Below are 13880 nucleotides of genomic sequence, written 5' to 3'. Positions count from 1 at the left end.
ACTGGCAATACACACAAAGAAATCAGAATATATTTATTTAACATTTCATACAACAGAAAAAGGTAGAACTTTGACAATGGGGCAAAATGTCTGCTGGATATATAACTTAAACTGTATTCATGAGTTTTCTGTAAGTCAAAGGCAGGTATATTGATAAAATAATATGTTATTTTTAGCCACATCTCTACCACCACATCCATTTTAGTCAGGATCACGGTTCCCATGCTTTTTATGCACTGAAAAAAACTGATGTTTAAAATGGGACTGTTTGTACATGGATACATTTTAGCAATAGTCTCTTACCTTCCAGTGGCAGTCTGAAGGCGTCGGGCGGGGCGGCACATTGATCTGGTCTTTTCTTTAGGTGAATTTCAGCTTTGATGCTGCAGGCAGGGCAAGGATGCATAGCTGCCAAGTTTCCCAGGTTCATGGTCCATGCATGATGATCTGCTACAAACACGTTTTTTTTTATAGATCTGGGACCTGTAGTCTTTTTTTTTTAAGGCATAAACAAGAGTAGAAGATTTCAACGAAAAAACATGGACGGGAGCAGCTCATAACACATAGACATGGGAAACTTGGGAGGGCTGGGTCTGAGGCCTAGGAGGAGAATCGGCCTCATGGTGGTGTCCAGTGTGGACCACAGGGGCAAACTAAAATGAACTGCAAGAGCTAAAGTAAGCATATTAGCCTTTTACGTTGTGTCTCTTCAGCGTTCTGTGTTAGTGCTTTCTCTTTCCCCCTTTTATAATCAGTGACGTCTTTGCCCTTATTTTGCAGTGTTTTATGAACTCAATTCTGCAGTGTTTAAGTAACTCAAAGGAACTTCGGGATTACTGCCTCCAGAACGTGTACCGCCGGGACCTGAACCACTCCAGCCGCAGCTCTACAAACCTCATGGAAGGTGAGCATCTCAGAATTAGTTCCATGCCTGTGGCAAGATCAACCAGGTCTGTCCCTCCCAAAATCTACTATCAATCTACCCTCCATTTGTCCCAGATTCACCCTCTAACTGAACTTTTGGTGGCAAACCCACCATGAAGTCTTCAGCCATTTTCATCAGGATTGGTCTATGCGAGAGGTCCAAGAGGATGTAGTCTTTATACAGGATAGAGGACTTTATGCACTAAGTCATCACACTGTGGAATTTTCGACAGTCCTCTCAGTTTGACTTAGTGACTCACCCTGTTTCCCCTCTACCAACTCTACATCCCTGAGGTGCCCCGTGTGTTTTTATATTGCTTCTTCAGTGGTGCACCAGACTCTTCTGGACTGGCAAAAACAGGGCATGTGATTCACTCTCCTCTGATTTTGATTGTACCTAATGAAAGCCGAATTAATCTCTGCTTCTCCCTCCCTCTTCCGATTTAACGACCCCTTCAGGAGTAGACCCCCCCCCTCCCATCAGGCAGTGAAGAAACTTATATTTTGTGGCATGTTTGATTAAAGTAAGATGCACAGACCCTTTCACTGTACCCACAGCAGATGAGTTTGTCAGTCATCTCCAGGTAAAATCCACCCAACCCCTATAATACAGGTCCTTATCTTCCCTCATCAGGGTGTTTTGTGTTAGTGCTTTGTGGTGTGGACTGGGACTACATTGCAAACTCTGAAGATGGTTTTGGCAGTTAACCATTGATATCACTTCCTGCACAGATGGATGATGGGAAATCCAGTGATGCCACCTGCTGTGTAAATGGATGTTGAGAAACCCAGTGATATCACTTCCTGTGCAAATGTATGGTGAGAAATCCAGGGATGTCACATCCTATGTAGATGGGCAATAGGAATGCAGAGGTAATTCCCTACCCGGTAATCTAAGGATGCAGTCAATGTACAGGGTAGCAGGTAATGCTGCTTGACTGCTAGGATGACCCAGTACACTGGTCCTACCCCTTCCACTTCTAAAACTGGAATCAGTTACTGTCAAAAGCCCTACAGGTTATAAATAAATCTGCAGCAGCTGCAACCGCGATGAAATATGCACGTGCATCAGCGGTTATTTGAAGGGCCCAACATCTTTTTTTCTCTATTCATCTCTCTAAACCCTCCTGCTTCTTTCTCTGTTACATACCTCTGTCCAGTCCTTGACTCGCAACACTTTATTGCATTATTTTATTTTATCTTAGAGTTTGCGAAGCTGATAAAGACGATGTGGACAGCGCCCACGAATGACGTAGTGAGCCCCTCTGAATTCAAGACCCAGATCCAGAGATATGCCCCCCGTTTCGTGGGTTATAAGTAAGTAAAGATAACGCCCCCGCAAGTGTGTTAAAAAAAAAAGAAAAATAACAAAGGCAAGAGATGGATTTGTAATTGTCATGCACTCTCGTTTCTAATGACCTCTCCCCTATTTTTTCTTTCTTTCTTGCCCCGCTTCTCTCTCCTGTTGCTATTTCTCCCCCTTTCTTTCTCTCCTCTCTCTATCCCCTTTCCTCACTCTATTCCTCACTGTCTATTGCTCTCTCTACCTTTCACACTCTATTCCTCTATCCTTCTCCCCATTTCTCTCCTTCCCTTTGATTCTCTTTCATTGCTCTCCCTTTTTATTTCCCTCCTCTCTAATTCACCCTCTCCTCTCCTCGCTCTTTCTCTGTGGCATGCCCCCACTCTATCACTTCCTCTACATCTCTCTCTCACCCTCTGACTTTCATCCCATCTCTCTCACTTATCTTATGTCACTCTCTTTTCTCTTTCGTTTTCTCTCTTCTCTCGTTTTCTCCCCCTTCACTTTCTTTGGTTGTCTCTCTTACTTTATTTGTTGCTTTCACTCTTTCCATTCTTCGTCTCCCGTTCAATCTCTCTCCTCTCTGCCCCATCTTGCTCCCTCTCTTTCACTTTCTCTGTGTGTCTCTCTCGCTCTCCATGTCTCTCACTTTCTATCCTTCTCACTTTTAATGCTATCTCTCTCGCATTTTGTCACATTCCTCTCTCTCTCGCTTCCTCTTTCTCTGCCTTTCTCTTTTTCTTCTTTTCTCTCGTTTTTACCTTTCTGTCTCATTTTTGCTCTCCTCAACCGTTCTATCTTGCTTTTTCTTCCATCTATCTTTTTGCCTGTCTTCATCTCCCTCTCAATCTTTCTCTCCTTCTGCCCGTCATCAATCCTTCATCCTTTATCTTCTCTTTCTCTCTGTCTCTCTCTTGCTTCCCCCTCTAACTTCTACCTCTTTCTCTCACCCTTCCATTTTCCTTTCCTCCTTGTTTCTCTGCCTACTTTGCCGGTATAGCCAGCAGGATGCTCAGGAATTCTTGCGCTTCCTCCTTGATGGACTCCACAATGAATTGAACAGAGTGACATCACGCCCCAGAACCCAGCCTGATGACCTGGACCATCTTCCGTAAGACTTTCTTATATATTCAACTACCTCTGGATTGAGCATAGCGTCATTCAACCTAAAGAGGACAGTTGGTCTCTTTGTACACGTCCTGTTGTGGGGAGGGGAAATAAAGGACCTAGCCACAATATAAAACAAAAAAATGCGGGTCTCCTAAACTGTGTTAAAGCAAGAGAAAAACCTTGTCAGTGGTCTTAGACTCCCTTACATATATGTTTTTATCGGTTGCTTTGCTGTTTACTGTCAGGTTCCTTGCATCTTGTGTTTTTTTGCACTTGGATTTTGGACCACGGGTAGGAATAAAGTCTGAAACTGTTGAACTTTAGGTGGTTTTCTAGATAGACTTAGTTAAGAAACAGAAAATGCATGGTTCAAAGCAAAGAAGGAAGGTCTAGAGGTCCTGGATCTGGATATTAATTCCTATTGTAATAGAGAAACTGTGCTCAAGGTTCTGGACCTTTCCAGCCTCAAATTATTAAGTGAAGGTAATGTTATGAGCATATGTTTCTCTTTCCCTCTTAGTCCGGTTCAATGAAAAGGATAATTCCAATTTTGAGACACAAAACAATGATCATCAACGATTTTGAGTGGAAAAAAGTTTTTTATTGGCATCAGGCACTTTGTCATTTCATTTGTGCAGACAAATTCACTTCTTGGGAGAAATGGAACAGCCGACGCGTGTGTCGCCCTTCGTGGCGATTTTTAGCCAGGGCTTTCTCAAGGCTAATTATTGTATTCAGCAGTCATGCGGTCAGAGGATTCATATATGCATTCATATTTGTTTTAGAGGACTAATATCAACATCAACAGGTATTTAAATCCATATCCCATCTGTACAGTTGAAATGGTCCTGAGGTAATCCCGTTTAGTGTCGATCCAGCGATGTACCCTCCCGTTTAGTGTTGATCAAGCGATGTACCCAAACAAAAAAATGCATGTTTCTTGGTGGTGTCTGACTGAGCTTTAAGGTCCCATTTAGTGATGGACGGTAAAGATGCCAAAAATTAGTAGATGCCAAATCTGCACCTTAAGTGCAAACTACCAAGAACAGGTGTGGAACTCCTCATAGGCCCTTCACTGCAACCACAGTTTTCTGGTGGCCGAGCATCCCGATGATGCTGTTTCCTCTTGAAGGTCCCCATGGGCTTGTCACTAGAAGGCCAATCAACGGAGGTACTAGCCAGAGCTGACATATCCCGTTGAGGATTCCTTGTAGGTACAAATGCAAAAAGAACAATTGATGGACAGAATGTTGAACAATGTCAAACATTCACTCTAGTACAGAGATCTAGGCCTAAATCCATCCATTTGTTCCTTTTGCTTGTTCTCCTTGTAGCTACAGCAGGGATTTTGCACCGAAATATCGCCAGAGAACACAAAGAGGGCAATTCCAGCGAAAACAACCAATTTGAGATGGCCCAACATAAAATCAATGTTCTTTATGAGCTGGGTGTTTTCTCCCTGAGCATGAAGGACATTAATAATATGTTTTCACCACCTGCACTGCAACACCTAAACAGTGCTGCAGTTAGAGGTGGCGAGATGTCCATGGGAAATGTACTGCAAGAGGAGAAGGTCACAGACCCTTGATTCAGAGGAGGGGAGTGAATATCACCAGGATGTGCCAGCAAAGAATTCTGGTGGTGCTTTGGCTGGCCATTTAGTGTCCCTGACAGCCTTGGAAGTACAGGCATGATTGATGCCACAGTCGCTAAAGCCTTGATTTACAAACGTAAGGCTAAGCGTGTTTCAGCCCTGCTGGGTGAGGATCAGGATTCCGAGTTACCTGATGTCATGTACAATGGGTGGGTGGGGTACAAAAAATACAAAATAAATAAACGTACCCTCCTTTCTTCGCAGCGCGACATTCTCCTCCCTCTGGTGTCTCCAGAAAGCTCCCTATGCCGGAAATTTCACTACCCAATACTGGCTCTGCTTTGACAGCATGAAAGCAGCGCCAGGATTGATTGGAAAGAGCAGGCTCTTTCATCACTCCTAAGAGCACTGGAGGCCTGCACTTTCTCTAACCTAGGTTAAAGAACTTTAAAATGCTCATGTCTGGCTGGCCGTCCCTAGACAGCCGGTCAAAGGGACATGCACATTTTAAAGTTCACAGCTCCCTGCTGCTGCCACTCGGCAGTGCTGGCCCCACCCCATCCTGATATTTGGTTCAGGATGGGTTGCTAAAAAAAAACCCATAATAAATAAACTTGATTGCCCTTTTTTCAAGCTCTGGGGCTTGTGGGGCAACTCTCCTCCGCTCAAATAGAGCACCTGCCCCTGGGTAACTGGTGAAAAGTTCATATCCGGAGAGGGACTGGTGGATATTTTGGTGCATACCAGAGACAATCTGGGCATGGCGCCGCCTCCGGTGGAGGAGGCTGCAGAGGATCTTTTTACACAATTCACTAAACCTGTGGTTTTGGCTTTGCACTCCTAGATTAAGGAGATGATTTTCAGATCTTAGAAAGAGTCTGAACATAGCCACATTCCCTGCTTTATTGAAAAATCTGTTTACCCTCAGATCATGTGACTCGGAAGGTGGATGGTGGACTTAAGGAGTCTTTCACTACCTCTAATATGGTTCTCAGAGGGGCATTGTATGGGGCCTTGGCTGCTCAGCCCTTGGTGAAGGATTTTGAGTCTGTGGCGGAAGCCATGCAGGTGGGGTTTGGATCCAAAACACTTCAACAGATGGGTGGAGTCCATACTATTCAAGATGCCATCCTTACAGCAGCTCATTCCTCCGGCGTCTCCTTGGGACTTCATGGTGACAGTGGATCTTCAGGGTTCACCAGGGTCATCAAAGGATTCTAAGGTTCGCTGTGGGGTCAGCTCATTTCCAATTCCGGGTTCATGCATTTGGATTAAAGCTTACTTCACAAGTATTTACCAAGGTGTTGCCTCCCCTGATGGCTGTTCTTCATCTGCAGGGGTTTTCCACCTTCCCTTATCTAGACAACTGTTTGTTCAAGGGGGCATCTCTTCCCCTGACTTGTTTACATGTGGAGACGATGTTAGCTCTTCTGTCATCTCATGGGTTCTTAGTGAATGCAAAGAAGTTGCAGCTGTCTCCGACTCATGATCGCAGTTTCATTGGGACCCGGTTCTAGACAAATCTGACCATTGTGACATAGCTGGACTCAAGGGTGTTAAGGATTCATCAATAAACAAAAAAGAGTGTATTAAGGAGTAGGATTCAGCCACATCTGCAGGAACTGTTGTCAGCGCCTGTTCAGATGGTGTCACTCTGGGTTGAGAGTGCAGGGAGATCTGACAGTCACAGTTTTCTTGATGCCCTAAGCTCGGCGGCATCTCAGTGTTCTCATGATGTTTATTCTGAGGCAGTGGGTTCCCAATATGCAGGGTTTTTATGCCTTATTTCAGTGACAGAGGATATCCAGAGGGAACAGGGCTTGTGGCTGGTTCCATCCAACATCCTTTTTTTTCCCATTTTAATAAATTTTTTATTTATTGCATGAAAGAACATAAATGCAGTAATAAAATCATCTTGATCGTATACATGTACATAATTCTCAATAAATGTTATTGTCATTGGAAAGAGAACAAAAGGAAGAAAAAAAATAAAGAAAAGAAAAGAAAAGAAAGACACGGATGTTGACAAGGCAGCTTTACGATAAAGTCGTGTCAAAAGGATGTGACATGTCGGTCTCACAATATATTTAGCTAGTGAATGTGCCCCATATTTTCTCCCTTCCTTTTAGCGCTTTAGGGCCTCTTAATTTAGCCAAAGAGAGTTCCATAGTATGTATTTCGTGGATAAGGTACCACCATTCATTGACACTAGGTGGTTCTTTCGAGATCCATGTACGCGCGATGACCAGTCTGGCACATGCAAAAACGATTGTTAACAGATCTTTATAATTACTATTCGTGTCTTGTATATCCAGCAAAACCAAATGAGCAGAGAGTACAGGCATAGTTATGTGCTTCCTGTTGAGAACGTCCATTATTCCCAACCAGAAAGCTGTAAGTTTAGGGCACTCATAGAGCATATGCTCTATGCCAGCTGCTTCTAGATTGCATTTTGGGCATTGGGTGCGTTCAGTGGAGATATTGCCTGGTGTCCAGCTGGAGATTCTTTGAGGCGTGTAATATATTTGGGTAACTGTCCTATAATATTGTAGCCTCAGATTTGATGACTGGACAACACGGTTTATTTGTTTTAGTGAGCTCACAATCTGGCTAGGGTAGATGTTGATTCCTAGCCTAGTAGTCCATTTATCTGCCATTTTCTCGCAGTCTCCGACTTGGCCTTTATTAAGAATAATATAGCTCTTGCTAATAATAGCTTTAGTCTGATTAGAATAGATAAATTGTAAGATATCTGAGTGTTCAACATTCTCGATTTTCTTGTTATTAATTAAAAAATCTTGTATCTGAATATATTTAAAATATGTTGTCTCATTGATGTTATATAGTTTTTTTAGAGCATTAAAGCTTAGAAGGCCATCTGGGCCATAAAGATCCCCTAGCTTGTTAATGTTCTGGTCTATCCATAAAGTGCAAGCACCACCTGCGAAGATAGTTGGCAGCCCTGGGTTCCCCCATATTGGAAGTTCAGCATTAAAAAAGGAAATTTTTCAGTGTCCATAATTTGGTCCCAGATTCTTTTAATGGCTCTCGCGGTCTTGAATTTGACTCTCTTATAGTAATTTGGATCGTGTACCCTAAATAGAAACTTATTGCTTTGTGATCCTAACATAAATTGGTGATAAAATGTGGGGACATCACTAGCCAGAAGACTACGTATGCGTTGTATAAAAGTGGCAAAAAAGTAAATTTTTAAATCAGGGAAGTTTAGTCCCCCTTTTTCAACAGGTAATTTCAATACCGTCATTGACCGACGGGCTTTTTTATATCCCCAAATGTATCTACTGCAAATACTTTCTATTTTCTTAATGTATGATTTATTGAGTTGCAGCGGGATAGATCTGAATAAATATAGTATTTTCGGAACTATCTTCATCTTTATTATATTAATACGTCCGATCAGGCTAAGTGGTATTTTATTCCATTTTTTAAGCATGGAGTCGATATCTTTGAGTAAGGGGTCATAATTTAACGGAACGATTTTCTCGATATTTGCAGTAAGTTTGACTCCTAAATAAGTAGCATTGTGACAAAGCCCTGTTATCGGATGTGTAGGTTGATAATTAGCTATCACTTGTGTTTTGTTGACGTTGAGTCTATATCCCGATATGTCGCCAAATTCTCTAGCTTCCTGGATGATTTTAGGTATGGCCCGCACCAAGTCTGTAGTATATACAGCGATGTCGTCAGCAAAAGCTGTAATTTTTAAGCACATGTCTTCGTGTTCTATTGGAGTTATATGTTCCTGAGCAGTTAGTGCGTTGAGGAATGGCTCTAGAGCTATAGCGAATAATAGGGGTGAAAGAGGACACCCCTGTCTAGTGCCTCTTTTTATTAAGAAGTTATCAGAGTTGTTCCCTGAATAACTAACTATTGCTGTAGGCGTCTCATACAGAGATTGGATCCATCCCAGATATTGCCCCTGTATACCATAAACCGTTAGTGTTGCCCAGAGATACTCCCACCCCACTCGATCAAATGCCTTCTCTGCATCTAACATGACCATTCCGAGTGGGGTGAGAGTAGTCGCCGCAACATCCAAAGCTGTTATTGCAGTATTGACGTGGGTAGTGGTATCTCTGCCCACCACAAAACCGTGTTGTTGACAATTAACTAGAGCCGGCATTATAGGCGCTAAGCGGTTAGCAAGTACTTTAGCAAATATTTTAGCGTCAGTATTGATTAATGAAATAGGCCTGTATGAACCCTGTTCTTCCGGCGGTTTATTCTTTTTTAGAAAGAATACAATTTTAGCTGTACGCCATGAAGTAGGGGCAACTCCAGTTTCTCCCACAGAGTCTATCACTTGTTTAAGTAGGGGGAGGAGTTCCTGTTCACAGATCTTATAGATCTCCACAGGTAAACAGTCTTCTCCTGCAGCCTTGCCTGGGGGGAGCGCCTTTACAGCTTTACCAAGTTCTTCAATAGAAATTACAGTACTAAGTGATCTTGTTATTTCTGTGTCCAATCTTTCAGGTGCGTATTTCTCTAAGTATGATTTAATTGCTTCTGGAGTAGGTGTTTTTTCTGGAGTATAAAGGTGGCAGTAATATTTGGCAAATTGTTCCAGAATCTGTTCTGATTTTCTATACATTTTAGAGTCGAGTCCTTTAATAGTTTTAATAGTAGTTTTAGCCTTTTTATCGGCTACCTTATACGCCAGAATTTTCCCAATTCTGTCTCCACCTTCATATTGTGCGAGTTTATATTTGTGTATTTTAGAGCTGAATTTTTCCCTGAGAGTTCTCTTGAGTGATGCCCTTAGTGAGATAAGTCCTAAACTTAGCTCCTTGATGTTGGTTTTGCCCTCTATTATAGCGTCTGAGAGTTGTTGATCGGCTAGAGAAATATTTGATATAGTAATTCTTTCTAACCTTAGTTTTTCAGCATTGTCCTTGAAGATATATTGCTGAGTGTAACCTCTGATGTTGCTTTTACATGCATCCCATACATATCTGATAGCAGTTTAATTAATATTGAATGATATATATTCTAGAATGTGTTTTTTAATACCGGAAATGTATTGATGGTCAGTTAGTAAATATCTGGGGAATGTAAACTGTCGGGCTATAGGTTGAGTGTCTACATTTTTGAATTCAAATAATATCGGGTTATGGTCTGAAGTGATTTTAGGGCAAATTTCTATCTCATAGTTTTCTAAAATACATTCTGTTGCCCAGATCATATCGATTCTAGAGAGAGTTTGATGTGGAGAGGAGTAATATGTGAAGCCGGGTATAGTAGGATGTTTGGTACGCCAGGCATCTTTTAGATTGTGTATCCTGGCTAGTTCTAAAATAGCCGATCTCACTTTACCCATCCTATTTCTAGTTCCTTTGCTTGTGGAGTCTATAGCATAATTCATGACACAATTAAAATCCCCCATTATCAATAGCTCACCGTCCCAATCCAGTAATTCAATGGTAAATTGTTCATATAATTTCGGTATATCTAGATTTGGCCCGTAGACTATGCAAAATACATATCGCTTTTGATTAAATTGCAATTATACAATTGCCCATCTGCCATTGACATCGGCAGCAGTCTTGATAACATTTATTCTTAGCCATTTCTGTTTTAAAATAGCAACTCCTCGAACTGATGCCCCTAAAGTAGAGCAAACAACAAGGTCGTAGCCCATTTGTGATAAAAGTTTGTGATCTTGATATCTAATATGGGTCTCCGAAATAAATACCATATGTGGTTTGTACATATTAATTTCTTCTTGTACTAGTTTCCTTTTGCCTTTGTGGTTGAGACCGGCAACGTTCCAAACGAAACATTTAAGAGAAGACATATCTTATATTGTTGTTTCTCAATCTCTTCCACAAAACGACTTCATTAACCTTGTTACAACTTTTAATACATTTCTTATTCTTGCAATAAAAAATTTTTTTCCCTTTTTCTTGCCCGACCCACCCAGATGGCTTGATTCCATCCAACATCCTAAAGGGGATCTCCTTTCTCTCTCCAGACCATGGATCATCAATTCGGATTCCAACGAAAGTGGTTGGGGGCTCTCCAGGTCAAGGGCCTGTGGAATGTCTGCCAGAGTCCTCGATCTACCAACTCGAGGCAATTTGTCTGGCCCTCTTTCACTTTTTCCCTCGGTTGAAGGACAAAGACATCATTCAGATGGCCAACAACACTGTCAAGTCCTGTGTCAATCAACGGGGGGCGAAAGCTCTGTCTTTGTCTGCAATTGCAGATCAAATGTTCCTGTGGGCTCAAATGTGGGTTCTCTCACTGAGGCCATCTTTATTCATGGAGTTTTGAATTGTTTGACCGATCACCTGTACAGGGAGATTCCATCCTCTCAGGACTTCTATCTTTCTCCCCAGTTGTTTGCCATGCTTTGTCGGTTGCAAGGTCCCCCCCAGCCCCTAAGAGGATCGGTTTGTGAGCCCATGCAATGCCCTTATATCCTGTTTTTTCCCAGAGGATGGGAGGAGCCGGCCTGGGGGGATGGATGTCCTGTCGTTTCCTTGGCTATGGGGCCTGTTTGCTTTCCCTCTGTTTCCTTTGATCCAGAAGTTTATGATTCGAGTTTGGAGGGAAGGGGCCCAGGTTGTCCTGGTGACTCTGGCATGCCCCCACTCTATCTGGTTTCCTCTACTGATGGAGATGAAGGGGATTCTGGAATGGCGGCTCTAATTGGTTCCGTCTCCCTGAGGTTTCAGTCTCTCCAGGTGCAGTCGTTGGCGAAACTCAAGCTGATTGCTTTGAGGCTGTTGCAGAATCTTTTGGCTTGTTTCTTCTTCTGTGCAAGCTTTAAGGAGTTTGTCTATCAGGTCTTCTTATGCACGGCATGGGAAGACGTTTCATGCTTGGTGTGATTGGAAGAGTTTGGTTTTACTTTCTGTTTCTTTTCCTCAGGGGCTGAAGTTTTTCCAGGATGGTTTCCTGTTGGGTCTTAGTCCTGCCACTCTTAAGGTTCGATGGGCAGCTGTTAAGGCTTTCCAGTTCCCTTTGGGTGGTCTGGTGGATTATCAGTGTCTAGTCTCTATGATCTTTTTAAGGGTTTTTCAAATGTACGCAACATCCCGCAGGTGGTGTGTCCTTGGGATTTGCAGTTGGTATTGCTAGCTCTTGAGGACAGGATTGTTCTTAGGACTGGCCCGGCATTTGTGCCCAAAATGAATTCTGTTTCATCTTTAGTAGGAAATGATCCTTCCGGTGTTCTTTCCAGATACTCAGTCTCCTGAGGAGGTGCACTTCATTTGCTTGATGTGCGGAGGGCAGTTTTGATCTACCTGGACAAGGTGGAGTTTTGGGTCTCCTATGTCTTTATAGGTGAATTGTGGCTCCACATGGAAGAGTAAACCTTTCAACTCAGACCTTGAACAGAGGGATCAGATCTGTGATTCTTCTATCGCATAAGCAGTTTGGTCTGTCGTCTCCTCTAGAGATCTACTAGGGGCATGTCTGCCTCCCTTGCGGAAATCCAGGGTGCTTTATTACAGGTCATCTAACCGGCAGCCACTTTGGTGGTTCCTTCTACCTTTTCACCTTAGTAGGTTGTCCACGGTCCGGAGGTTCTGTTGGGTTCCATAGCTCTGGCTTCTCCGTTGTAAACAGTTTTTTTGCCTATGGATTAAACTTGTGTTTGCATATTCTGCGCAGTTGTTATTGGCTTGGGTACATCTCACTGTGTGATTCTTGACTACATGAGGGACGAAGGGGTAATGCTGATTTTACATTATAACATTACACTGAGTTCTCTCATCGTGAGAAATCAGGCCCTTCTCCCGCCCTTTCGGTCAGTCCAACTGTGTGGAACAGGAGATACAGATAGGGGGGGAGGAGATCTGATATGTTGGGAATAACTGTTATTGGAGGCACAGGGGCCTCACTTTATGATTCATCACGGCGAGAGAAGGACTAATGCTATTACTGGTACGTAAGCATAGCATTTCCTTTTTTGACATGTCCAGCTTACTGGTCCAGCTGAGAACTATCCCCTTTGTAATATGTTTGATATCTTTGTCATTGCAGGGATGGGGAGAAGGGAAAGGAGATGTGGAAACGGTATCTACAACGGGAAGACAGCAAAATTGTAGGTATGTGTATGCTGAGCAGATTAAGGGATGCCTTTCCCATGGAGGAAACTGGGCAAACTGAGCTGTAGTGTGGCTTCTATAAAAAGTAGCCTCATTTGATAGCCCAGGAGAATCAAAAGCAGCCTCTGCCTAGCCACAGCTGCTGTTAGTTGATATGTTCAAAAAGTTCAGAATGGATTGGTTTAAATTTGGGGACTGTTCACCTTATAATAATGCTTAGCAGTTCAGTTTTTCAGTCCACATTTTGCTTGTGACCTCTTTAAAATACCAATATATGAACCATCAAAAACCTTTCATAGCCTTAAGCACAAAACAAACACAGCTTAAATGTCCAAACCATTATCTAGACAACAATGCCTACAGAAAATGTGCGTCATTCACCCTCCATGTGATTGCCCTAACGGTTCAGGCAGTAGATCTTTCATTAAGTCTGCTGTGGCATTGAGTGATTTTCTTAGTAGGTACAATATTATTCATTTATATAATCTGCCTTATTCAAGCCCACACAAGGGGCCCTCAGAGCACTCACTTCCAGCACTTTGTTACACAGTTAGACAGGCACAGATTAGTGTCTAGAGGCAGATGGGGACATCCGAACACTCAACGAGTTAAGTTTAATAGGAGGGGTGATGAAGGAGCTCCCCATTCAAGGTAAAGTTGATTTTTGCTTGTAGTTTAATTTTCATGAACGCAATGAATTTCAAGATGTTCCTCAAAGAGGTTTTGTTGTGTTCCTAAGGATGTGCTTTGCAGATGCAAGCCATATACTCCACAGCAAAATCCACTTTTGTGTGAAGTGAACATTAGCTTGTAGATTGTCTGGTTATTATTTGATGTAAGTCTCCTCATCATGTATGAATGTGATACCTCT

At 42.6% G+C, this 13880-nt stretch overlaps 1 protein-coding gene across 5 annotated transcripts in view; it reads left to right on the top strand.

Annotated features, from left to right (window-relative positions):
- The window catches only part of USP2 (ubiquitin specific peptidase 2), a 280374-nt gene that overhangs the window by 228261 nt on the left and 38233 nt on the right, over positions 1–13880 (top strand). For all 5 annotated transcript variants that reach the window (XM_086956774.1, XM_086956771.1, XM_086956772.1 and 2 more), the window contains 4 exons: positions 781–904; positions 2130–2241; positions 3228–3338; positions 12945–13009. In XM_086956774.1, coding sequence (XP_086812900.1) covers positions 781–904; positions 2130–2241; positions 3228–3338; positions 12945–13009 — 412 coding nt within the window. The remainder of the gene's footprint in view (positions 1–780; positions 905–2129; positions 2242–3227; positions 3339–12944; positions 13010–13880) is intronic.

Source organism: Lissotriton vulgaris, chromosome 2_1, assembly GCF_964263255.1.
Source record: "Lissotriton vulgaris chromosome 2_1, aLisVul1.2, whole genome shotgun sequence".
Lineage (NCBI taxonomy): Eukaryota > Metazoa > Chordata > Amphibia > Caudata > Salamandridae > Lissotriton > Lissotriton vulgaris.
This window is presented reverse-complemented; position numbering and strand designations above follow the sequence as displayed.